A 24,769-nucleotide genomic window follows, 5' to 3' on the forward strand; every position below is an offset into this window, starting at 1 on the left:
CTCCAGCATCCTACCCCTCTGCCAGTCCCTAAGGACCGTCTCAGCTCCAGCATCCTACCCCTCTGCCAATCCCTAAGGACTGTCTCAGCTCCAGCATCCTACCCCTCTGCCAGTCCCTAAGGACCTTCTCAGCTCTAGCATCCTACCCCTCTGCCAGTCCCTAAGGACCATATCAGCTCCAGCATCCTACCTCTCTGCCAAGCTCCCCCAGGTTTGAACTTCTCATGACTAATCTGCCTTTATTGTGAGAACTCAATTTGAGGAAAAAAGTCATTTGGGTCTTTTTTTCCTTTCTTTCTTTTTTATTTAAGAACCACTTCAAAAATAGGTTTTTAAAGAGAAATTTTAGAACAAGTGGGGTGAGCCTCGGAGCTGGACTTTCCCCTTCCCTGGCCCTGCGAGCCATTCAAAGCTATGTTTATAACCATGGACAGAACTGCCTTTAAAAATTCACAGTCTGCGCTGAACAAAGGTTTCCTTAATTGAGCCTCCCCTGAGCTATAGCTGAGAGAAATAGGCAAGGCAATTGATTCTGGGGTAGCCAGGGGGCTCATTGGGTGCCTGTATTTCTCTGTCCTGCCTGCTTCTTCTGGTAGGAATGTCTTATTTTCCTCTGAAGGCTCAATATTCAACCCTTGAGCCCTAAGTACACCTGCAAAGAGGACTGAAAATGACTTCATTTATTTTTGAGTGATTCCTCCTGGAGAAGTTATTTTTTAAATGTTCTTTTTCTGCCGGCTGCACTTGCTGGCCATGGTGGGAACTTTCAGAAGTCTGAGCTATACCCCTTTGCAGCCTAGAGTCCTGCAAGAGTTGTAGACTGTCAGTCTGTGGAAGGAAGCAATATACCCAGATTACTTCAGGAAACATACCTATATTACTTTTCTTCTGGTATGACAAAATACCTGGAAAGTTCAACCTAGGGGAGGGGGGAAGTTCCTGTGGACTCCGTTTTGGGGATGTAGTCCATCGAGGCAGGGACATCATACTGGCATGAGGCAGCTGCTCACATGCATCTAGGGTCAGGAGGTAGAGAGGAGTGAGTGTTGGTGTTTGGCTCACTTTCTTCTTTGTAGTCAGCCAGCAATGCCATTCCATGAGATGCAATTGGCCACATTTAAGGTATGACTTCCATTTTCATTTACCCAATCTATATTCCTTCGTAGATATACACAGAGGTTTGTCTCCTGAGTGATACTGGACATCATCTTAGTCATTAAGCCAGAGCTGTGGGGATGGTCTTTATTTCTGCTGTGAGAGCATGTTCCTCTGCTCTCCACCTGTACCTTATAGGCTGATCAGAATCTGCAGCTGAGCCAGAAGCCCTCTGCACTCCTGCATTCCTGATACACACACTTGGGAAGGTCCCTGTCTGTAATGCTTTCTGCGTCTTTAACTGTTTTCACTGAGACCACACTGGTGCCAGCATGCGGCTCTTCTCTGGCTGGTTACTTCCTATCCTGTGAGCCCTTCCTGCCTATGGCAAAGCCATGGAACAAAACAAATGCCAAGGTCTTTTCTGATGATAACTGGATACAAGGAGGACTAGTCCAAAAAGCGGGGATGAGGAGGAAGATATGAATGATATTTTGCTTTCCTGTAACTTCCTCACTAAGTACAAACTTTGAGAGATGTCCAGAGACAAACAAGCTGGAGTGGAGCCCACACACAGCCATGATCAAGCACAAGGTCAGGGCAGATGGCATCTGGGCCTATCTGGTTCTAGCAGTAAGTCACCAGTAAAATAGCCCAGCTAAGCAGAAGACTTCCTCTTTAATGTGAGTGCAGGAATAGACCCCGAATCACAAGTGAATTAACTGGGCGATTCTGCTAGGCACAGTGCTCTCACGAGGAAGTACACATGCGATCTCACAGAGGTGCACAGAGGGTGTTTCCCCCTGAGCTGGGTTATTTCATGGCTCAGCCCAGAGAGGACTTTTGTCCATGAGGTCTTGCTACTTGGGGTTAAGTCTTCCAACACCTCTAATGAGAAGACAGGACAAACTCCTCTGGAAGAGAGCCTGAAACCAAGGTACAGCTTGACATGCTGGGAGAGTTGGGGTGTCTCTGGAGTAAGGACTCAAGTAGATATGGTTCTGGAGCAGACTGCTCCCCACTGTCTGATTTGCCTCAGTGATATGTTCACGGTGCTTGGCTACAGTAGGTGCCAGCATTTTGTCACAAGGCCCTGAGGCAGAGTAATCCTGATCGTAGAAGCTCCTCTGAACGGCAGTACACTGTCATGTTTAAAGATCAGCCAAGTGATGTGAGCATGCTGGCCACACAGCCAGGCATGACCTCACCTGGAAGAGCTCATTGTGGACACTGAGCTTGGCCATGATGCTTGCTCTACTTTCAGATGCTGCCAAATGGGGAATATCAAGATTAATGCACTAATGAAACCTTAGCAACATTGTCTCTAATACTTTATATAAAACCATCCAGAGACATTTTAAAGCAGAGTGCCACTCCGATGCCCACCAGTGAGATTCTACCATCCACATTCACAGTGCCTCGAGCTTCACTGTTTTCCCCTCTCTATTGTAAAATCTCTTTCAGAAACCCCTATCATATCTGTAACAATGGCCCAGTCCCTCCTTGTTTCAGATGCAAACACTAAGGGGAAGATAATATTAGTGAGCTGGGTCAGAGTTCAAATGTCTGGAGTATAAAGGACTAAAATATTAATAAAAGATTCTTGGGTTGGAGATAAAGAGTGGTGGATGCAGGCCACACTCTGCTCCTACAAACACTGGGAATTTGGGGTGATCACCTTAAATCTACCAGGACTATTATCAGGCCGATCTTAGATTCAGTGTTGCTGGTTGTCTACCTATGGCATGGATTCAACATGTAGTTTATATCTTTGACAAGTTGTTAGACTCAACTCCAAGACTTGCTTTTATTTAAGGAATAGCAATAACAACCCTCATGCCACAATGTGACTGTCATATTGAGATGTTGAAATACAATGGGAATGTACATCTTTGACTATGTCTGGCATGATGTGGGCATAGCTAAAATGACAAATGTTAAAAGGACAAACATGCATATATCACTGAAGGAGGAGACATCACTGTATTTGTGCTGTATTTGGAAGAAATGGTAGAAAGAGTAGCATTGATTGGAAAGCTAGGCAGACTAAAACTGGACACAAAAAACAGTGATAAAAAAAATTCTGGTTGCTTTGGAGGAAGATAGCTTGCTGGTTTATTGCTTCCCATCAAAGAGTTATGAGACCCCTGACCTCTCTGGACCTTTGGGGAGGCTCAAGAGACAGCACTGCTCATGGCTTCATTTGCTGTATATGCTCTCTGCCCTCCCATAAGAAACTCCTCTGCCAAGGGAGACACACTCCTCTGACTTGGAGAGCTCCTGTCTGTCATGCCTGTCATCAGTACAGAGGGGCCAACTGAAGACACAGATCAGGGTGTCCTCGGGAGCAGGAAATAGCAAGAAATGACTATCTACAGCACCTCAGATTCCCCCAGCTTCTTGTGTGGCTCAACCTTTGCTTCATGTTGCCACAGAAAACAGATGGTGACATTCATAACACTGCCATGGCTTCAGTGAAGTCTCCGAAGCAAATGTGGCTCTCAGAGAGCATCCCTTTCCAGCCTCCTTCTCCCCTCCTCTGCCATGGTGTGGAGCTGCCTGCTAGGCAGCCTTGATGGACAAGGCGCTCTTCCACACACAGCAGATGGGCATGATTTGACCTGATGGGATGTGGGCTCTGAGAAGGAGGAGGGAAACTTTGAGTGAGAGTTTACTACCTTTATGAAAACTCCTATTATCTGGGCTGATAGACCTCTGGGACAGCTGACACATGGAAGGTCAGCTTCTTGGGAGTTCTGAGGCAGTAAGGACACAGACCAGAAAGAGGCAGATGCCAGACAGGAAGTAGGGTCTTCTGGTTCATGGCAGTGCTATGCCACAGCAGAAGGCACAGCACTTCATATTGTCAGAAATAACAACTAAAATGCTTTATTTGCCTGGTGATTCCACCACAGATGTTTTTAATAGAGTATGGGGTATCAAGGCTCCAGTAGTAAACAGATCCATGGTTACATCAAGAACCCAGTTTCATATTTTTTCCCTGCCCTTGTATTTGCTTCATCTCAAAACCAGCTTCTTTCATGGTGGCAAAGAGATTGCCATACTTCCATGTCTGAATTCTTCACATAGAAAGCCATGTATGACATCAACAGTTCTTTGTGAAAAGCAAGAGGAACTTCCATCCTTCTTAGAAGCTATTACTAAACTTCCTTTTGTGTCTCACTGGTGGTTATTTATCTCTCCCAGACCAGACACATGTCATGTACAACTTCCTGCTGTTCAAACAGTAGTGACCCAACCATGGAGGTAAGGCAAGCCACTTACTCCATCTCTATGACTACCTGCTGGTACAATGGGGATGGGTGGATATAGTTTTGAGAAAAAGACACATTCAGGATATCTACCATGGGGCCTTACCAAGTACCAACCCCAGTCTGTACCTGACACATACCTGTGCTCCCACCATCCATTTATCTTTCTGCCATGGAGAGATCATATATAATTCTAGAAGAGACAATAAGTCCTGTTCATTGCCAGAATCTCTTGTCTTACTACCCCTTTATAGTGAGTTGTTGTGCACGCGTGTGTATGAGTGCATGTGCACGAGTACGTGAGCGTGTGCGTGTGCATGTGTGTGTGTGTGTGTGTGTACATCCTTTGTTTGCTGTTGTTTCTTGACCATGGAAGCTATAAGGGACAGAATATCTTCTTAATATTCAGAAAGGACTGGTTCAGTGTAGTTTTGGGGGACGGAATATGAGCTGGAAAGCAGGGAGCAGGCAGCCTGCAAGGAACAAACTGTACTGAGTGGGACCAGGAGCCTACAGCTAGGTGCATGTGGCAGAAACCCAATCCTAAGTAATTGAGTTTCATTTTCAATGAGTGTTTTTCCAAGGGGACGTCATTGGAAGCCTGCCTCGGAGGCCTGTGCTGCTTGTCGGAATTCTGTGAAACAATGGAAGTGAAGGGGTCCTTGGAAAGTCAGCATGGGGGATGATGAGATCCTCTCAGGAGGTGTGTGGTGGGGTAGCACCCCGCCTTCCCCAGCCTGTCACTTGCTGTCAGGCTCAGTGGTGTCCTCTTTCTCCAGCTTGCCTTTCTTCTTGATGGGCCTGAGACAGCCTGAGACAGGAGGGCCTGGAGCAGATCTTGCTTTTCCATTCACCCCTAGTGTAATCTTGTTGCTGGCTTCAGTCTCCAGCTTGGAGAGGTGTGAGCATGACCCAAAGAACAGTGAGAGCGAATTGACTTTGTGTTGAAATAGAAAGTGTACCACCAGCCCCCTCCATTTTCCTGGCCTCTTTTGGAGGTGGCAAAGGGGTTGTTTCTCTTCCGGAGTCAACTTCCATGGTGAGAGAGAAAAGAGGATCATCATTAGAATGTCCATCACAGCTCTGAACCCATTTGCTGCTGCACACGTCTTCCCATTTGCTTCAAGTGACTTTGCATCAAAGACAAGGCCAAGGTAACTTTTGGTCCATGACATCATTTGGATTCCCTCTAGACACCCCGTCTGCTCTCCTTGGGTTCCTGCCACAGCTGTAGTCAGCAGGTCACTTTGAATTCAGATTCCCATTGAAATGATGGGATATGCCTTGTTTCATTGTGAAATCCTTTCTAACTGGGGTATCCCTGAGACGCAGAAGCTGGCTGGATCCATTCAAAATACTGGCTGGAATTTGGAGAGTTTGTGTTTTTAGGGGCAACTCTCTAAAGTGGTGGAACTGTAGCAACACAGCACTCATCCTTCAGGTGGACAATTTGGGAAGGCTTTCTGGATGCATCACTGAATGTCCCATGGGCTTGGGCTTTGATAGGAGAAAGGGCCTCCATGGTGTATCATGGTACATTCCCCATCCCCCACCCTGTCTCGCCTTCCAGGCTCCCCTAGCCTCCTCTCCCTCCCCCTCCAAACAAACTGCTTACATCCAGGTCTTTGTCATCATCATCTTCTTCTCCTTCTCCTTCTCCTTCTCCTTCTCCTTCTCCTTCTCCTTCTCCTTCTCCTTCTCCTTCTCCTTCTTCTTCTTCTTCTTCTTCTTCTTCTTTTCTCCTTCTCCTTCTCCTCCTCCTCTTCCTCCTCCTCCTCTTCCTCCTCCTCCTCCTCCTTCTTTTCCTTCTCTTTCTGCTCCTTCTCCTTCTTCTTCTTCTCCTTTTTTTTTTGTTTTTTTTTGTTTTTGTTTTTGTTTGTTTGTTTTGTTTTACAGAGACAGGGTTTCTCTCTATAGCTCTGGCTGTCCTGGAACTCACTCTGTAGACCAGGCTGGCTTCAAACTCAGAAATCTACCTGCCTCTGCCTCCCAAGTGCTGGGATTAAAGGCATGTGCCACCACTGTCTGGCTTTTTTTTCTTTGTCTTCTTAACGTTGTTAGCATTTTGGGGAACCCAAACAAGGACACTTTCTACTGTTGCCAGCACTGAATTACCATCAGACGCATTCCTGCACTTCCATGACAGTATTGGGACCTTTCACCATTTGAATGTGCTGGCCCTTGCCTGTCAGCTGCCAGGGCTGGCCTGAGAATTTGCGGAGCTGTGCTTATATGAAGAGGATCCACTTTCAGTGGCCTCACTTCACCACCTGTTGCCTGGAATTGATCTCTTTATTCCCTGTGGCCATCTTAATCTCCACAGTAGCCCAGTGCTCTTCCCGATCTGTTCCTTTGTTTTATAGATGGCATCTGAAAAGCTCACTATGCATGACAGCATGAGGAATGTTTGTTCAGAGAAAAAAAATCAGCTTTCTGCACCATGGTGAATGCAGAAGGAAGACAAGCTGGATTGGATGAGAGCAGTACTTTAGATTTCATCAGATTTTACAGGAGGTGGGATTTTAGGAAAAATGAGTCCTAGATTGGGTGGGAATCTTTCCACTGCTGTTTCAGAAAGACCAACTTAGACTGGCTCAGACTGCTGACAGAAATCATTGTAGCACGTGACTGAAAAGCTCATGACCATCTTGGATTCATCAGTCAAAGTCAACACATGATGTCACCTGGCCCTTGGCAGCTTGCCTCTTGGTGTTGTCTCTGTTCACCTGTGTGTGCCTCATGTGTCCTTCTACACAAAAGCTCTGGCTTTCCTAGCTCCAGGTTCACATTCACTGGGAGAGAATGGGTGAGTCTCACTCCTGTGAACTCTTGCTTGACTGGCCTGGTTCAATTATAGCCATTTGTCAGAACCAATCATCATGGTCCCTGAGATGATGGCCTTTTATTAATATGTTCATCAGTTTTCTACTACTATAACAAAACAATGGAGATAATTAATTTGTGAAGAGGAAAGGTCTATTTTTGCATCCTACACTTGGAAAGTGCCATTATCAATTGCCTAGTTGCTTTGGAACTGTGGTGAGGCAAAGCATCATGGTCAGGCACACATAGAAGAGCAAAGCACTTGTGGTAGCTGGGAAGTATAAGAGAGAGAGAAGAGGGGACCAGCATCCCAAGTCTTCTTTAAGGCATGCATCCTGTCTCCTAAGACCTCCCCCTAGGTCTCACCTCCCAAAGGTGAGGCTTTATGGGGACATTTAGATTGTTGTAGTTCACCATGGGTTCCATGTAGGCTTTTACAGGTGAATAGAGCTTCCTTTTAGAATGGGTAATGTGGGTGTGCTGAAGGGTTGCTTTGGGGTTCAGACTGAAAATCTTTTTTTTGTTGTTGTTGTTACTTTATTTTTTGTTTGTTTGTTTGTTTGTTTGTTTTTTCGAGACAGGGTTTCTCTGTATAGCCCTGGCTGTCCTGGAACTCACTGTATAGACCAGGCTGGCCTCCAACTGAGAGATCTGCCTGCCTCTGCCTCCCAAGTGCTGGAATTAAAGGCGTGTGCCACCACTGCAGGGCCAGACTGGAAATCTTAAGGTGATTCAAATTAAGGGAGAAGAGATGCAAAGAGGGGTGGAGGAGTATAAACAAAGTTCCAGTGTAGCTAAATTTCTCAATAGAGATGTATCAAATCCTCTGCTGAAGACCTTCCCAGAGACCAATGAGAAAAGGATAACCATGTCAGGAAAGCCATTACCTAAGTGGGTGATGAAAAATATACATGGCTGTTACTCATGCAACCATCATTCAGAGGCATATTTCTTATTCTTTGTGAGGCTATGAACTGTTCTTCCTCAGTATTAATGCTTTGTCCCTTCATCCCTGGCCCCTATCACCCCCCACCATCCCCAGGGAGAATCCTGGTACTTCTTGTCTTTTAAGAGCTTTCTCCTTAGGACCACAGAAGGGGAGATGCCTTTTATTTCTCTTCCTTCAGCAGACTCTCCTGATGTTTTTATTGTTCATGTGACTTAAGAAGAGCCCAGGACGAGGGGGAGTCTTAGTCCCTGTTCCATCGCTTCTGCAACAGCAGGATGATGTAGCCTGAGAAAAGATGTAGACAATTTTGTACTTGTACCCAGCAATAAACTGGAGTGTTTATTCAAGCACAGATGATGGGAAAGACTGTGCTTTTGAGGAGCCAAGTGATGTAGTGTGGTCAAATTCTATTCAGTTGGAAGCAAAATGTGAGTTTTTAAGAAAAATGAAGGAACATATTAGTCAGGATTGCAGGGGTCAAATGTATTTGCTGTATGGAAAACACAGTCACACCAGCGGAGCGTGGCTTAGCTGGGATGGATGGAGTCATTTGAAGCTAGAATCTGCAAATTCTTCTGAACAATGTGAATCCCTGTGTCTTTAATACTTTATTATGTGTGAAAATGATGTATTTTACTGAGGCCTTGTACCTAATTTTGGATTTCTATTTTACATTTAAAAGAAGAACACTTATATAACTTTAGACCCTATAATATCCAGAAACATAGATTTAAGAGGTAAAAATAAAAATGAGAACGTGATGTTAAAATTATGGGTTTTTTTTCATAGAACAAAATATTTAGATTTCAATGAATGAGTGAATGAGCATTGTTTTATTGAGTAGACATGACTCAACACATTTAATCATTTTTGAACCTGTGACTTTCCAGAAGCATGTGCTTGAAGCTCTGACTATTTTGCATTTCGTTTAGTATTGAAGCTTAATGGCTTAAAAAAATCCAGGAAGGCTCAAGGATCTAAATGGTAGAAGCCCACTGTCAGTTCGATCTACTGAGTGAAGACACTGACATTCAGTCATAGCCAGTTATGCAAAGAATCCTCATCCTGCCCCAGCTGATTAATCTGTTCATTTTTTTACGTGGTACATTTATGCACTCTGAGTACATGTGTGCAAAACTCCTTGTTTTGGAATGTTTTTAGGTAGATCATACAATTCTACCTAATTTATTCTGCCTGGGACAGACAGACTGTGTTTAGGGTCTGCTGATCTTTATCTTTCCAATAAGGGGCCACAAAATGTCTTAATATTTGTTTTTCTAATGGCCTTTCCATAGAGCAAGTTACTTTAGGAAAGCAACGGATTTCTCACTAGCTATTCAAATGTCATTTTGGAAGATACATGTTTGTCTGTGGGTGTCTATGTGTGTTCTCTGAAAATATTGGCTAGGAGCATACTTACCTGGTAATCATGTCCTTCCCAGAAAATTGTAGCATATTTATAGTAGTTGTCATTTTATAATGGATAAATGCACACTTCATATTTAAAAATAATTTTTACATGTACTTATTGTGCCGCTGCTCTCAAGACTGCATTTGTATGTTACTTATAGAATATGCACAAGACACCAGAATCAGAGCACGGCTTGCAGGAGTTCGTTTTTTCCTCCCACCAGCTAGGTTCCAGGGCTTGAACTCAAGTCATTGGGCTGTGTGGCAAGAACTCTTACCCACTGTGCCATCTCACTGGCCCTAACTCACTAGTTATAAAAAAGGCTAGCTACCATCTATAACTTTTAAAAATGGTCTCAGAGACTAATAAGAAAGTAAGGTATTGGTGCTGAGCTTGGATCCTTGACATGTCAATGGACCATCAAGAGGAAATTGGGCTCTGGGAAGGATGCATGCGTCATTAGAACAATCCTATTTGTTACATCTGGTAGTAGAGTGCATGCCATGGTGAAAGCTTTCTGGAATCTTCATCCCTGCATCAGTCTCACAACTACCCTACCTTGGCATTCCCAGAATGCTCAGCAGCAATTCAGATTTTTCTCATGCCTTTAGTAGAAAACTCTGGGTAGTCCCTTTGTCCTTGTTAGGGCCTCATCAGACTTGCTTCTTCCCATGCCTGACTCCCTGAGGATTGGTGAATTGGTGTGCATGTGTAAGGCGGGACAATGGAGTGGTCAGTATCAGGCTGTGCTAGGAGTTAAAATATTTTGGTGTGTAGCAGGGAACAATCCTCCCCTTTCATTGCTATGCTGAACTTGCAAACTTGTCTGGGAATGGGCAGTTTCTATAGCTAAACGATGTGGCTGTATACCATCCATCTCATAGGAGAGCCGTGGACCTAGCATCTTGCTTAGGTTCTCATCCTCCCTGTTTCCACCAAGGCTTGATTCTACTGTGCTCTGTTCCTTTCCTATACCTGCAGAAGTGCCAGGTTCTGACAGACTCGTCAACCCCTTTTCCTTTGGTGCTGAGAGGCCAGCTTCTCACCATTTGGGAGAAGACTGCATAACTGGTATGGTCAGCATGCAGCACGAGTCATAATACAGAATCCAATGCCCAGCCTGAAAGAGGGTCTGAAAAGGCTCCTGACTCCCAGCATCCCACTCTAAGTGCGATGGTGACTGATAGGAGTTGATTATCTGCTCCCTCTACTCTGAGAAGAAGGATATTTCTTTAAAGGGACTAAGACCCTCAACTGTATTCAAATTCAACATAAGGTTTCTGTTGGAGTAGAGACTATAGGAAGAAGTTTAAATCAATCACAAAAGCTCTGCCTTAGAGTACCAGAGCTGATGGGGAACACTGGAGGTGTGACTCAGCCCATCAGATTCTTAGGGTCCTCTTCCCTGCCAGATACAGTGTGCACATGATCTGAGGAAGAGAAGTGAATAGAATCCATGGCTTTTCTAGGGTTTGGAGTTCTTCTCTAAGACACCTAGCATCTCTCCAGAACCCTTTCTGGAAGCTTGCACATATTTGATAGAAGCTAGTATATGGTTCACTTATCCTCAATTTCTTCCTCTCTGCTGGGTCTGGAGGGCTCACTTCAGTGAGTTATGGCTTTGTTATACATTGTGTCCCTTCCTAAGGACCAGGAAGCAATACAGAGGGAAGTTTTTATTTGGAATCTCTGAAGGATTTTGTATTGGAGATGGGATAGATATAGAAACAAAGTGGAAAGGGAAGGATAGAGTGGGAAGAGGAGAGAATTGGCCCCAATGAATATGTATAAAAGCCCCATATGGAAACCTGCTACTTCATAAGCTGATTTAAGAAATAAGAATAAAGCATTTAAAAAAAAATCGACAGAAAAAAATCCTCAGGTATAAACCCCTTTCACTTATAGAAGGTAAAAATTGCCTGACCACTCTCTTGGGATACAAGGGATGAGCCAGAAAAGGGGCCATGTGGGGAGTGTGCTGATCCCTAGAGACTGCAGAAGGCGGTCTGCTGGCTGCCGGCTTATGCAAACTCAACCTCCAACCCTGGGGTGAAGACCTGGAGTACATAGAGTGGAGGCAGCTGTGTAAACTGCAGGGTGGGTATTTATAGCCTTGGTGAGGCGTGCAGGGCCAGCCTAGAGTTGGTCAGTGGCCATCACCATCAGCTTGAACCTTGTGTCCTGGGCTGTTTTATGCTTCTTCCTTCTTGAATGATGCAGGAGATTCCAAAAAAAAACTTTTCTGTACCTTCGAGGGAGGGGCTGTTGCCATGGTCTTTGGGACACTTGGGAATGCTGGCTTTCCACTCCAGGACAGCATTCCAGTTCTCAGGAGGATAGAGTTGTATGTGCTCTCAGAGAGGGACTGCTTGAAACTGTCAGGCCATTCTCACTGGCTCCCAGCACTCTGGGACAAAGTGGGAAAGTGCACTATGGACTCAGAACTCCAGGTTCAGGTCAGCTGATCGACGACACATTGAGCAAAAGTGTAACAATTCGGTGACATGGCACAGGAAGGGAACTTGGTGCATAGGTGAAGGACACACAAGATGCATTTTACATTCTATTTTCCATTTTTACTGACACATATTAATTGAACAAAATAATGGGTTTTATTGTGACATTTTCCCGCACATATTTGTGTGTGTATATGTGTGTGTAAGTGTATGTGTGTGTGTGTGTGTGTGTGTGTGTGTGCACTTCGATCATTTATTTCCTTAACCCCTCTCACTGACCCCTCTCTCTCCTACAGTTCCACCTTCACTGGTGGTACAGTCTTCAGTCTGTCCAGCTATCAGAGGAGTTAATCCCTTGCTAGAGAGCAAACAACCTCATTTCTCTTCTGAGCCCAAGACCAGTATATGAGAAGGGTTAGAAGGCCTGCGCTAGCAGACAAGAGATAGTGTGTTAGGAATCAGGGCTGTGAGCTGAGGATCTGGGTCGTGGGGCTCCTAAGAGGATCGATCATTGGTATCTGAAATCCTTGGGGTCTGTAAGCTTTGGTCATGGGAAGGAGAACGGAGAGGGACAGAGAATGAGAGGAAGGGGGAGCAGGGCGCTGGAGTGCAAAAGGGTGAACACACAGCTTTGTAATGGAAACTTGGCACCCAGCCTCCACTTTCTTTGCTTCCTCAGTGCATGCAGCTTGGATCTTAGATTGAGAACCTAGTTTCCTCCTCTGACAGCAGCAGCACACAGCCTCTCCATGGCCCCCTCTTGTCACTTCTGCTCAAAGACCACAGCCCTACCAGCTTCCTCTACTGGTGACATGTGACATGGAAGCCTGCTGTTCCCCCCATCCCTTTCTCCCCTGCCTCCTCCCTTTCCCCTGACTAATTAGGCCAACATGCAACTTTCAGGGCCTGGCAGTTGAGATGCCAAGAATGCTGTGAATTGGGGCCAAGTGTTTTTGTTGACATTGCTCTAGTGTAGCTCTGCAGAGCAACCTCTTTCCTGTAGCAGAGAACTCTAAGGAGCCAGGGAGGTGAGTTAAGAGAGAAAAATACAAAGTGCAAGTGTGGGCACCCTTTGCACATCTGCTTCATCCTCCCCTGTCTCCTAACACCCCCACTGCCCACCTTTCATCTTTGCTCTCTAAATGCAGAACTGGAACAGTCCATGTCACAGATAGCCAGGCTCTAGGCAGCTACTGACTGTAGTGCCGTGCGTAGAGTGAGAGACTTCAAGTGTTCGAGTCTTTGGTCTGTGAGGTTTTCCAGATGTGCTGCCGAACTTCATAATGGTTTCTGGGGACTGTTTAATAGATGTAGTGAGATGGTCTTCACTTTCCACCTAGTGTAAGGTAGAGGCCCTTTTCTCAATTTGTCTTACTATCAGCTGTGCCTCATAACCAGGATGAGCTTCTTCCATGCAGGGATCTGCCAGGAAGGTGGCCTTAGAAACCGTCAATCCTGGATGCAGATCTTTCTTCTGCTGCTTGCTCACTGTGTGATGCTGGCAAGTTGCTTAACCAGGGAATGCTTTCCACTTCGTTTCCTTGTTTGCAAAAGAAGAGGCTATATTTCCACATAGATTTATTATGAATGTAGAACATACTTAGCCGGGTGGTGGTGGTGCACACCTTTAATCCCAGCACTTGGGAGGCAGAGGCAGGCAGATTTGAGTTCGAGGCCAGCTGGGGCTAGAGAGAGTTCCAGGATAGCCAGGGCTATACAGAGAAACCCTGTCTTAAAAAAACAAAAACAAAAACAAAAACAAAAAAAAACAAAAACAAATGAGAAAACCATACTTAAAAATGGAAAGCTGTTTGCACATAATAGATACTCAGTAAGCAGAATGATGAAATCTATGGGAAGCACTGACTATGGCCTTAGGTTGCCTATACCCTCAGGCAAGCACTTCTTGGACTAATTTGCTTCAGAGGTAAAGATGCCACGAAACTATCTCTTCTACTAGGAGACTTTTGAGAAAACCAAACTGAACTACAACACAATTAAACTTGGTTCTCACTGAATGTTGTTCCTACCAGTACTATTATTCATATTAACATTTTCTCAAACTCTGAACATCATGGTTGTATCAGCGATTGGTGGTCAAGTCTGTTTTTGTTGACATAAAAGTCTGTAGGTTTTGGAAGGCTGAGGGGCTGTCTTAATAGTGTCTAATTCCTAAAGATATTGAATCATTATGTTAAAAAAATCCTCTAATTTTCTGCTACAATAGCTGGCTTTGCTTTTACATCTCTTAATTGGTATCAGCTTTTCTCTTAGAGTCACAGAGCCATGGAAACTTGGCAAAAGAGCTTTGGGAGTCATTGGAAGAAACACTTTTGTTTCTTTGCAAGTCTTCAGGGTCTGTTTGAACCTTAAGATTGTAGGTCCATGAAGCACCCTCCTCTGACCCGCACTGTGAGGACAGACAGTAGAGTGGCCATTCTGCTAGCCACAGCATGATTAGTTCTTTAGGTACCATGGAGACTGGCAGATACTTAGTACTCTGCCCATGTCTGTTATTCTGAACTCTATTGCTCACTGGCACTGTACACCTTCCAGAACCTGCATCTAAGGTCTTTGCTATGCACCAGAGCTTAATCTGGAGCTCCAAGTCATAGGTTAGAAAATCTAGAGAGGATGAAGGGATGGCTCGGAAGCTAAAAGCACATACTGCTTCTGCGGAGGACCTGAGTTCAATTTTTAGCTCCTACATCTGGTGGCTCACAACAGCCTAGATTCCCAGCTCTGGTCTTCATGGGCACTTGCGCTGAGATGGATGTATGTGCGTGTCTGTGTATGAGCCTACACAAAACACACACACACACACACACACACACACACTTTAAAGTAATAAGAAATAAATCAAAAGAAAAGTTGGAGAGTTAATGTTTCTGGGGATAGCCTTAAAGCCATGAACGAGGAAGAATGAGCAGAGCAGGATGCTGCTCCCTTACATCTTGAGTATCTGAGATGCTTTCCCTCTGGCTTATAATGATTTTAAAGGGACCCAGTGCTCCTCAGTTATTTTGGGAACTAGCTTTGAAGCATACCTTCCCTACCTTACTTCTCTATTCCCTGGCACAATTTTCCTGAGAACACATTTGTAAGCCAGTGATGCTCCATTCTTCATCTTAGGAGCTGTTCCTGACACTAGCCTAGGACAAAGAGGACTCCACTCCCCACATTTTTGATAGTCTTTAATATGGTATATTTATGTTTTAAGACTGATTATTAGGGTTGATGGCCACTGACCTTATTCTTTTTTCATGAGTTCTTAGAGTTTTGTGGTTTTGTTTGTTGTTTGTTGGTCAATTTGTTTGTTTTCTCTGCTTGACATCATTGTTTGTCGAGCGGTTTCCCCTCTTCTCCATCTATGGGTGATTTTCTGGATGCATACCTAACTTCTAGTTACATTCTACAATTCTACATTCAGGACTGGGGATACATTTGAGAAAAAAACTAAATTCACTAGCTGCTGATGCTCTCTGTGGCTTTTTGAAGTGAGGTGCAGATGGACACTGCTCTTTCCAGAAAGGTCTAGGACCCTAACTTATCCACTAATAAGGTGGAAATGGTGATTTCAGTTTGGGGTTACAGAATAGTTTTGGTGATCTTATAGCAGTTTGGTACTGAAGAGATAATTATCATACTCTCCCATGTAGTATTGTGAGAATAATGAAGGAAAATTTATAACCCCTGTAAAAATAGGGGCTAGGAGATAGTAGCCTCTAGCTTGACATTGACCATTTCAGGGTTGACCGACATTGTGTGGTTGGGTACACTCTGTTGTCTGTGTGAAGGCTGCTGGGCCAAAAAAATTATGGCCCTTGTCTTGTATTTAGAGCCAATTTTCTTATTTTTAAGAATATTTATTACTTAAGGCCTTTTTAAAATTTAAGTATATTTTGATTATATTTTTCTCCCCTCCCCAAGTCCTTCCATATCCTCTCTCCCTTTTACCCATCAAACTTTCAGTTCTTTCTCAACAAACGAATAAAAACACAATACAACCATTTTTCTAGCCAGAGCTATTCTAGACATTTCAGAGCTGATAATCTTCCATAGTTTCTTTCCCTAGTTCCAGGCCACTAGAAAGAGCTACTATGTCTGGCCACCTTCATCCTCAATAAGCCCCTCACACAAAACTCAAGCTTTCATTTCTCTGTCTTTGTCTTGCTGAATTTGTCCATGGTGTTAACTTTTCTTCCTTTGATTCTTTCTCTCTGCTTTTTATTAGACCATGCTCCCTTCTCCACCTTCCCCCGCACCCCCTACCCCCACACTCCATGATCCTTTGTTGAGTTTGTTAAACCTCCTGCTCTCGGGGGAAATTTTAGGTCCTCAAAGATTTTCTTTATATATATTTTTTCCCTCAGTGGTCATCACTACACACAGAGATGCACGTATGGAGTCTCCTTCTTGTTGTGAAACCCACAGAGAACCCATCTGGACTATATCATATGCCATTCCCTGTTAGGAATCTCCTTTGTACTAGCTCTCTTGCCTGAGGTATCATTACCAAGAAGCTATATAATTTCCCTCCTGATAATCTTATCAGCAGAAACTTCAGACTCCACATTCCCTAGCCAGGATGGAGAGCTTCTTTCCTCATGTGCCCTTTCCTCTCTGTTCTTTGTGCTGGCACTCTCATCTCCACAGTCACCCCATCCAGAGACCAATGCATGGCTCCCCCTCTCACCCGCCTTCTGTAGCCTTCTTTTTCCTTCATCTCTTGTTTTATGAAATATTGTACTGGGTTTTTGTAGGCTACTGCTTTGAGGATGGTGAAGTGATGCCTTAGCTTTGGTTAACTTCCAAGAATCGATTGCAGTTGGTTTATATGAGAGACAATTTAAGTAAATATAGTGGAGACATAGACATTAGTAGGCTAACGCAGTTCACACAGACCCAACAGAGTCCATAGTCTGTATCTCTTCCCAGATCAGTTCTTAATAGCATCATTTGTAGCTTGAATTGGGCTCTTGTGAAGGTATTGCTATCATGGAAATCATCCAATGATTATAAGTCTAGATTGTCTCCTTCACTATTATTGGTTGTTAAACATGTTTTAGCATGTCATTGGGTGTAGGGGATTGAGAAAGAAAAAGAGACAGCCAGCAACCAAATATACTTTATCAAGAGATTTATCATGTAGACAACATTAGTTTATTCACACTGTGAGAAAGTCTGGAATCCAGTTTAGAATGCATACCTCTCTGTCATCCATCTCAGGTAATGAAGTATTTATATATAAGTTCCTTCCTGCCATTGGATAAAAGACTGTTTTTGTTGGGCCCAGTCAGATTCAACAGTCAGAGGCCCTCAGACAGTTAGATTCAAGACTCCTTAAAGGCATTCATGCAGCACAGAGAAAAATGTGAGCTGATTAAGGCACAGGCTCCCATCATGGGCAAAGACTGCACTCAGCTGTTAGTGATGTGTGGTGATTTCTTTTTCCTCTCCAGAACTTGACCTCATGGATCTCATCGGGGAAGATAGAAAATGGATGGTGGGGAGAAAGCTGATGCAGGTGAATGATACACTGACTTCTGAAGACACAGGACTCCGGAGCAGCAAGAACTGCACAGAACCAGGTAACAGTGAAGGCCGTGTCTTCACAATGGCTTCCATGTTCTTCAGTTATGGCTGAGGATGAGCCGGGTGACATGTCTCTGCTTTAAGTTTGAATCCAGAGAGACTTTAAAGACGTTTAAGGTCTATGTGTCAGAAACTCACATTTGATTTTAACAATGTGAAGATTCCGTATCTAAAGACCTGTCTCATCTTTAGTGTGGATAAACAGTTGTCAACACATTCCCAAAGACCTTAGATCTTTTGATATGGAAAGTGTTTCAAGAAGTCATGTGTGTCTATGTCATTTTGGAATGATGAGTAGAAGGACCTTTCCCTACCATACTAAGCATCTTAACAATAATTTCTTAAACAGAAATGGAAAGAATGAAGACTAGATACTTGTACATCTACCCTCAAAATAATGTATGAGCTATGGCCCTCAATTAGCAGGGCTTATGGTTACTGTATGCTATTATCAATAGTTCACAAGGACCATTTTCAAAAGTCAGTTAAGTATGTGGGAGCTACATTTAATTATGAATGAAAATGGCCATGAAGGGCTTGAATTTCCTTGTTGAGTGGATAGTTGTGGATAACCTCAGATGCATAGACATATCAAGGGCTGGCCTAAATACACAGGAGAGGGAATATGGAGGTTCTACTCCATGGACTCTGTTTATGATCTTGTCTGGTAGTCAGTTTTTCAATGCATTTCTTCAATTAATAGGCAAATCATAACTGGGATGTAGGAAAACAGAAGTCATAGTAGTGAAAATCCCACTTTTACCTTTGGGATGGAAGGAATGGAGTTAAAGGAGACATGGTGGTGAATACCCTTCAGTGAGTTTGTCTATATGCAGGATTGGTGGAGATGGGATGATCCTAACTCCTGCTGGTGTGGCTTTCTTCATGGGGAGAGAGTAGTCAGCCTTGCTGTTAGTGGCATTGCTCACTCTATTAGCAATCACTTCCTTACGGAGATAGGTGGAGAAACTTCAGGTACATTGAAAGTCATTCTTCCATTGAAGAAATGATTCGACTTCATAGGTAGCAATAAAATACCTGGGTTGATAAAACAAACAAACAAAAACAAACAAACATAGCTTAGCATCTAGTGGAGTTGCTAAAAGAGGCTACAGAGAAGAAGAGAAGAAAGGTTTTAGGATGAAAGGTAGATAGGAAGCAGTGAAAGAGAGCTGAGACACACTGTACACAGAAGACTATGATATGCATGTATGGAAATGTCATTATTAAACCTGCTACAAGGCTCAATCAATATATGTTAACAAAACCTTAAAAATAATGGTTGCAAAGGAATATGGTGACAGAATTGACACTCTTACTTTACTCAACTGTAGACTAAAAAGTACTAGGATTATAGGTAAAATGAGCATGCTTAAGGCAGAGAGTCGTGTTCACATTCTAGCATGTTGGGACTTGCATTCTCAACATTATTGGATGATAATATTCAATGACAATTCAAATAAAATGAATAGGGCCAGTGAGATGGCTCAGTGGTAAAGAGTACTGATTATTCTTCTAGAGGACCAGGGTTTTAATTCGCAGCACTCACATGCCTATAACTCCAGTTCTGGAAATTCAATGCCTTCTTCTGGTCTCTGCATGTACCAGAACTATCTATGGTACAGATGTGTACATGTAGATAAAATACCCATGCACATAAAATTCATTAAAATTAAACCAAATGAACCAAAGTAACATAAAATAAAACATGCAGCTGCTCCAGATGTTCAATTGTATTATATCCCTGTCAGATATCCAATTGCTACATGTGATTGGCAGCTGTTATAACTGGGCAGCACAGTTCCTGAACCATGTTTATCAGCATAGGAGAGACTATTGGACAGGCTGATCTAAAACTTCCAGTGGTCTCTGGACATATTTTCTGTCTTACTAGTTCACTTTCAGACAGCTCAAGAATGAAGGATGGATGTGTATAATCTGTTCTCCATTTCCAACCTTCTAACCTAGATCTTGGAGTCACACATAAATTTGAATTCTCGCTTGGAACCTATGGGCTTTAAGGCAACATAATCAGATTCTCTTAGCCCGTCAGCTCCTTAGAAATGATGGCAAACATTCTGATCTTTCACAAGTGAGAATTGGCACTGAAGTCATAAAGTATGTACAGTTTAGGGCCCTTTGTGTCATAGTTGTACAGTAAGAGGTGACTTGCAAACTTCCCATGTCTGTTGGAATGTGTCCCTGTCTCCATTTCAAGAGAGCCATGATACAAGATTCATAAAGCTGTGAGTCCATAGCCACTCTTCACCAGAGATAGCCAGTCTTGGTCTATCAACCACTCATACTCTCTAGAGGTCCAGAGATGTGCAGCTAGCTGGTCAGCTGAACTGTGAGGAGCAAGTACGATTATCTATAAGACAAGCTTTGAAGATGATAATAAATACCATCATCTCTGCTGGCCACTAATAATGATGTGATCAAAACATGCCAAACATGCATGACCTACCTGGCCTTTCTGAGATGAAGAGATAGATGTATGAGACAAAAATTAAAAGCCAAATCACAGATAAGGCTGTGATTTAATGTTATTAGTTTAATAGTACTGTCAACTTCCATTCAATGGGGATATGTCTGAAGACCCCTATTGAATGTCTGAAACAACAGAACACTGAGCCCTGATGATATATATATGTGTGTGTGTGTGTGTGTATTTCTTATAAGTGTATACTACAATAATCTTTAATGGAGATCAATAATAATGACTGCTAATAAAATAGAGCAATTATATCAATATACTAATAAATAAAAATAATAAAAGTCATGTAAAAGTTATGCATTGCTCATGTCTGGAATTTTCCATTTAATATTTTTGGACCATGGTTGGCTGCGGGAAACCAAGGAAAATGAAACTGTGGGTCAGAACGAGGCTCTGCTGTGTTCATCTCTATGTCTGACTTCAGCTGGAGTGAGCTGTGACAGGTCCATTCACCCATCATTGTCCAGTTTCCTTTAAGAGGTTCTGAACACAGTGAATATCATTGTGCTGGCTGAATACAGTGGTGTCTGCTCTCAGAAGTCTTAATGCAGGGGCTAGGAAGGGAGCCTGTGGTTTCTGGACTCTTTCACTTCCTATTTGTGATGCCAATAGTGCCCCTGCACTGACAGAGCCAATGGACCCAGGTTCCCTCTGTGCATGGAGGGGTGATTGTTTGTATAGACATGAGCATGCTGGGTGCCAGTTGAGCTGTAGCCATGTGAGCCATGGTGCCAAGGTCATAGGCAGGAGTTAATGTGACATTTGTCCCAAAGCACAGTCCATTACCACTTATGTTGCCACAGTTTTCAGTTCCAAGACTCTGTCCTTGGAGATTCTGTTTTAGATGCTGTTAGAGGAAGCCTATAGATTCAGGATCTGGAGGTAGAATTGGGGCATTTACTTCCCCCCTGGTGTTACGGAGCTGCTTTGTGTGTCAGAGGTTCATTTCTTCAGCTGTGAAATAGAGCTCCAGATTTCATGCCTTCCATTACACAAACCCACTAATTCAGAGAAATTTGAAGAATAGAGACTCAACAAAACTTCTACTTCAAGTCAGCCTCCTGCTTCTCCTAATAACTTGCTGTATTTGCATAGTTCCAAGTCATCTCGACCTTCTTTTCCCTCCTCCCCCACATGTTCCTCACCTCTCCCTCTCCTCTTCTTCTCCCTCTGCTTATCTTTCCTTCTCCCCAAAGGTCAGTAGCCTAGAACACCCCATTTTCAGAGTGCATGACCTCTTATGAAATAGCAGTGTTACATGGGACTGGCCTTTCAACATTGGGGTGTCTTACTCTTTATATGATAGTTGCTACTTTATGAATATATTATTTTAGGCATTTTTGGTTTTTACAAAATGGCATATTTAGTCACCCCTGGTTTTAGTGGAAACCTATCATTTCCCCCCTAGAACTGAGTAAAAAGACTGACCTCCAGGCTCCTATTTTTTTCAGGCAATTGTTCCAGCTCTCTGTGAATTTTTGAGGCTGTTTTCTTAGCCTGACATTGCCGATTTCATCTGAAGTCTGGAAACATATTGCATTTTTGGCAAATAACACTTGAAATTGTTTACTCAGATGATCTATTAAGAGAAATTTCACTTTGAATAAATTTGATCCACAGAAAATTAATTTAACTAAATGTAATCTTGAGGGTGGTGGGCAACAGCAGGAGAAATGCATTCTTTATAATAATTCTGTGTACACTCGGCAGGATTTCATTTATACACTTTGCAGTGTGCTTCCAGAAACTTCTGTCTTCCCCTGTTCTCAGTTCTTTGATATTTTGTGGAAATGGGTCTCTTCTTAGGGCACCTCTCTCAAACAAACTTTGGAAGGAGAAATATAGCTGAAGTGACAGGCTTTGGTGTGAGGCCCTTCATACAGAAGAGCAGCTCATGGCTCACTCTGTCCCTTGGCTTAGTTGGGTCTAAGGTCTGTGGAGCAAAGAAAGAGAACTGGACCTGTTTGGCAAGATGAAGCTAAGGTTGGCAAGAGACTGTCTTAAGGGAATGTGTCAAGAGACCAATGGTTTGTGGATTGATCAGAAACTATGAAACCTAGGAGGTAAGTGGGAATTAGAACAGCAGATAAGGACCAGAGGAAACAAAATTAAGTGGGTTCAAGGAGTATGTGTGGTGGGAGACAGCAAGAACTTAGAAATAAATGGGCAAAATCCACACAAGGCTCTGGCTGTGAACAGCATGCCAAGATCACTTGGTCTAGGGATTTAAACAATAACATTGGAGTTGACTAGTTTAATCCAGGACTGGGTATGACCAATGTATGAAGCATGAAAGCTTCAGTTTGTAATCTTTTATATGAAAGATCAATATTTAGATGGGAATAAACAACCAACCCAAAGGTGATGGGACTTAGAAGTCAAGTGAAGCTCCCCCACCATAGATACTCACTGTGCAGATATCTACAGATAACCTGAGCTTCACATTATCTAGGTTGAACAAATAGGAACTTAATGCTGACTCAAGTTCAAGCTTATGTTTTTCTTGCTGCTCTACCTTGTAAAAGTAAGGTTGTACAGATAAAAATTCAAAAAAATTACATTGAATATATTTCTATTAAGTACATGAAAAACATTAGGAAGAACCAGTTGTTACTACCTCAGTGTTATTTTTGCTGGTGTTGAACTCAGAATAAAATGTTAAGTTTAAAGGCTAAATATCCATACATTATTGCTCAAGGTCAAACAACTTTAACTTCTCTTTGTAGATGCATTTGCCTTCTCTGTCTCTGTCTGTCTGTCTGTCTGTCTGTCTCTGTCTGTCTGTCTGTCTGTCTATCTGTCTGTCTGTCTGTCTGTCTCTCTCTCTCTCTCTCTCTCTCTCTCTCTCTCTGTGTGTGTGTGTGTGTGTTGTCCTATCACTCCATCATATTCCCTTGGAATAGTGTCTGTCACTCAACTGGAAGCCATTTTTACTAGATCAGCTTGCCAAAGAATTCCCTAGGCTCCTCCTGTCTCTACCCTCAGTGCTAAGTTTCCAGGTTGACAATGCCTGGCTCTTACATGGGTGCTGGGGATTCAAACCCAGGTCCTAATGCTTATGCAACAAGCTCTTGCCCCATCTTTCTGACATTGAGGCTACAGTTTTCTTAATGATTCAAAAAGAACAGCTGCTCACATTCCTACAAGGAGAAAATTAGAAACTAATGTGATATGCTTTTTAATTTATGTCAAACTTTTCTGCCACATTAGTTGGATGGGGTAATAGCTGCTATAACAGATCTGGGGCTTTACACCAGAGGCATTTCTTTGTCAAGCAGAATTCTCCTCCTCCCTGATTGGCTTTGTTATAAGAAGTGATGCATGATCTTCTGGTCCTATTGCCTAGAGGTTTTTGTCTTCCCAAAAGTGACTTCCAGGGCCCCACATTTCTTCACATTGAAAATTCAAAACATGGAGATTGGGCATAGCAGAATTGGTCATATCTGTTCAAATTCTACAGGCCAGAATTCAGTCACATGACAAAAGAGGCTACAGCATGAATATTAGCAGAATGTAGAAAAAACCAAGTCTAGTGAATAGCTACCTGGATCCTACTACATTAATTTCTTCCAAAGTTAAGAAAAAAAGTTTTTATGCTTTTTATTAGAATGGTGTACTGACTGGGTTTATGTTAACATGACCGATGTTAGAATGGAGGGAGCTGTGGTTGTGAAAATGTCTCTACAAGATTGGGCAATAGGCAAGCAAGTAGGACAGTTTTTCAGTGATTTATGGGACATCATATGGAATTGTAAGTCAAATAAACCCTCTCCAACTTGCTTTTGGTCATAGTCTGTTAAAAATAGTACTCCTAACTAGACAAAAAGGTGGCGTATGCCACTGTAGAAAAATCATAATTCAAATTATGCCTTTCAAGCCCAGCTTCAGTCCTTGGATTCATCATGGCAATCTTCATCTGATCAAGGTGACACTGTTGATTCTCCTTCACCCTGGGAAGGTTATCATTGAAGTAGAAATTCACCCAGTTGCAAATTACATGTTTTCCTCAGAAGAAAATGTTAGTTGTTTTTATGTAGGTGAAAGCATTAAATGTGTGGGGAGAATCTGAGTTCTGGTGGAAATCCTAAATCCCAGTCTATCTTTTTCACCTCTTTGATGTTACATGAGGTTTCCAAATTCTCTGAGCTTCATTGCTTCATGTAAGGGGCCAATTAAAGAGCCACCTTTACAGATTGTACAATCACTAATGGTGTGAGCTTTGTAGACTCGTTGGGTCCTCCGTGGTCGTTGCCTGCATATAATGAGTTGCCTCTCCCTTTATCTTCTTTAGCAGAAGTGAAAAGAAGGGAGACTGACAGGAACCATTTATCGTCACTATACTGTCCTGCAGACCCATTAGAACATGGCCACTGCATTAGGATTGCTTGATGATGGGTGATTAGAATTTTCAAGTCAGCAAGACATATCACTCTCACAGATTGAGCAGCAAGAAGACAACAGATAGAGGGATTATTCAGGAAGTCTTCTGACTTGGGAAGGCCAAAGAGGCCATTTTGGGGACAAACAGGATGAAAGGGAGTAGAGGACTTTCTAGTTCATAGTCATCACAAGCTTAAAAGACGTGGGCTGTGCCGCTAGGAAAGGGCTAGCTTTTAACTTTGATATCCTTTAAGATCTTCAAGGCATTTAATTGGGATCTTTTTTTTTTTT

General features: G+C 43.0%; 1 protein-coding gene across 1 annotated transcript in view; it reads left to right on the forward strand.

Moving 5' to 3' along the window:
- The window catches only part of Slc24a3 (solute carrier family 24 member 3), a 485,196-nt gene that overhangs the window by 52,183 nt on the left and 408,244 nt on the right, over positions 1–24,769 (forward strand). The window contains exon 2 of the mRNA XM_031372121.1: positions 17,469–17,597. Coding sequence (XP_031227981.1) covers positions 17,469–17,597 — 129 coding nt within the window. The remainder of the gene's footprint in view (positions 1–17,468; positions 17,598–24,769) is intronic.

This window comes from Mastomys coucha, unplaced genomic scaffold (assembly GCF_008632895.1).
Source record: "Mastomys coucha isolate ucsf_1 unplaced genomic scaffold, UCSF_Mcou_1 pScaffold15, whole genome shotgun sequence".
Classification (NCBI taxonomy): Eukaryota; Metazoa; Chordata; class Mammalia; order Rodentia; family Muridae; genus Mastomys; species Mastomys coucha.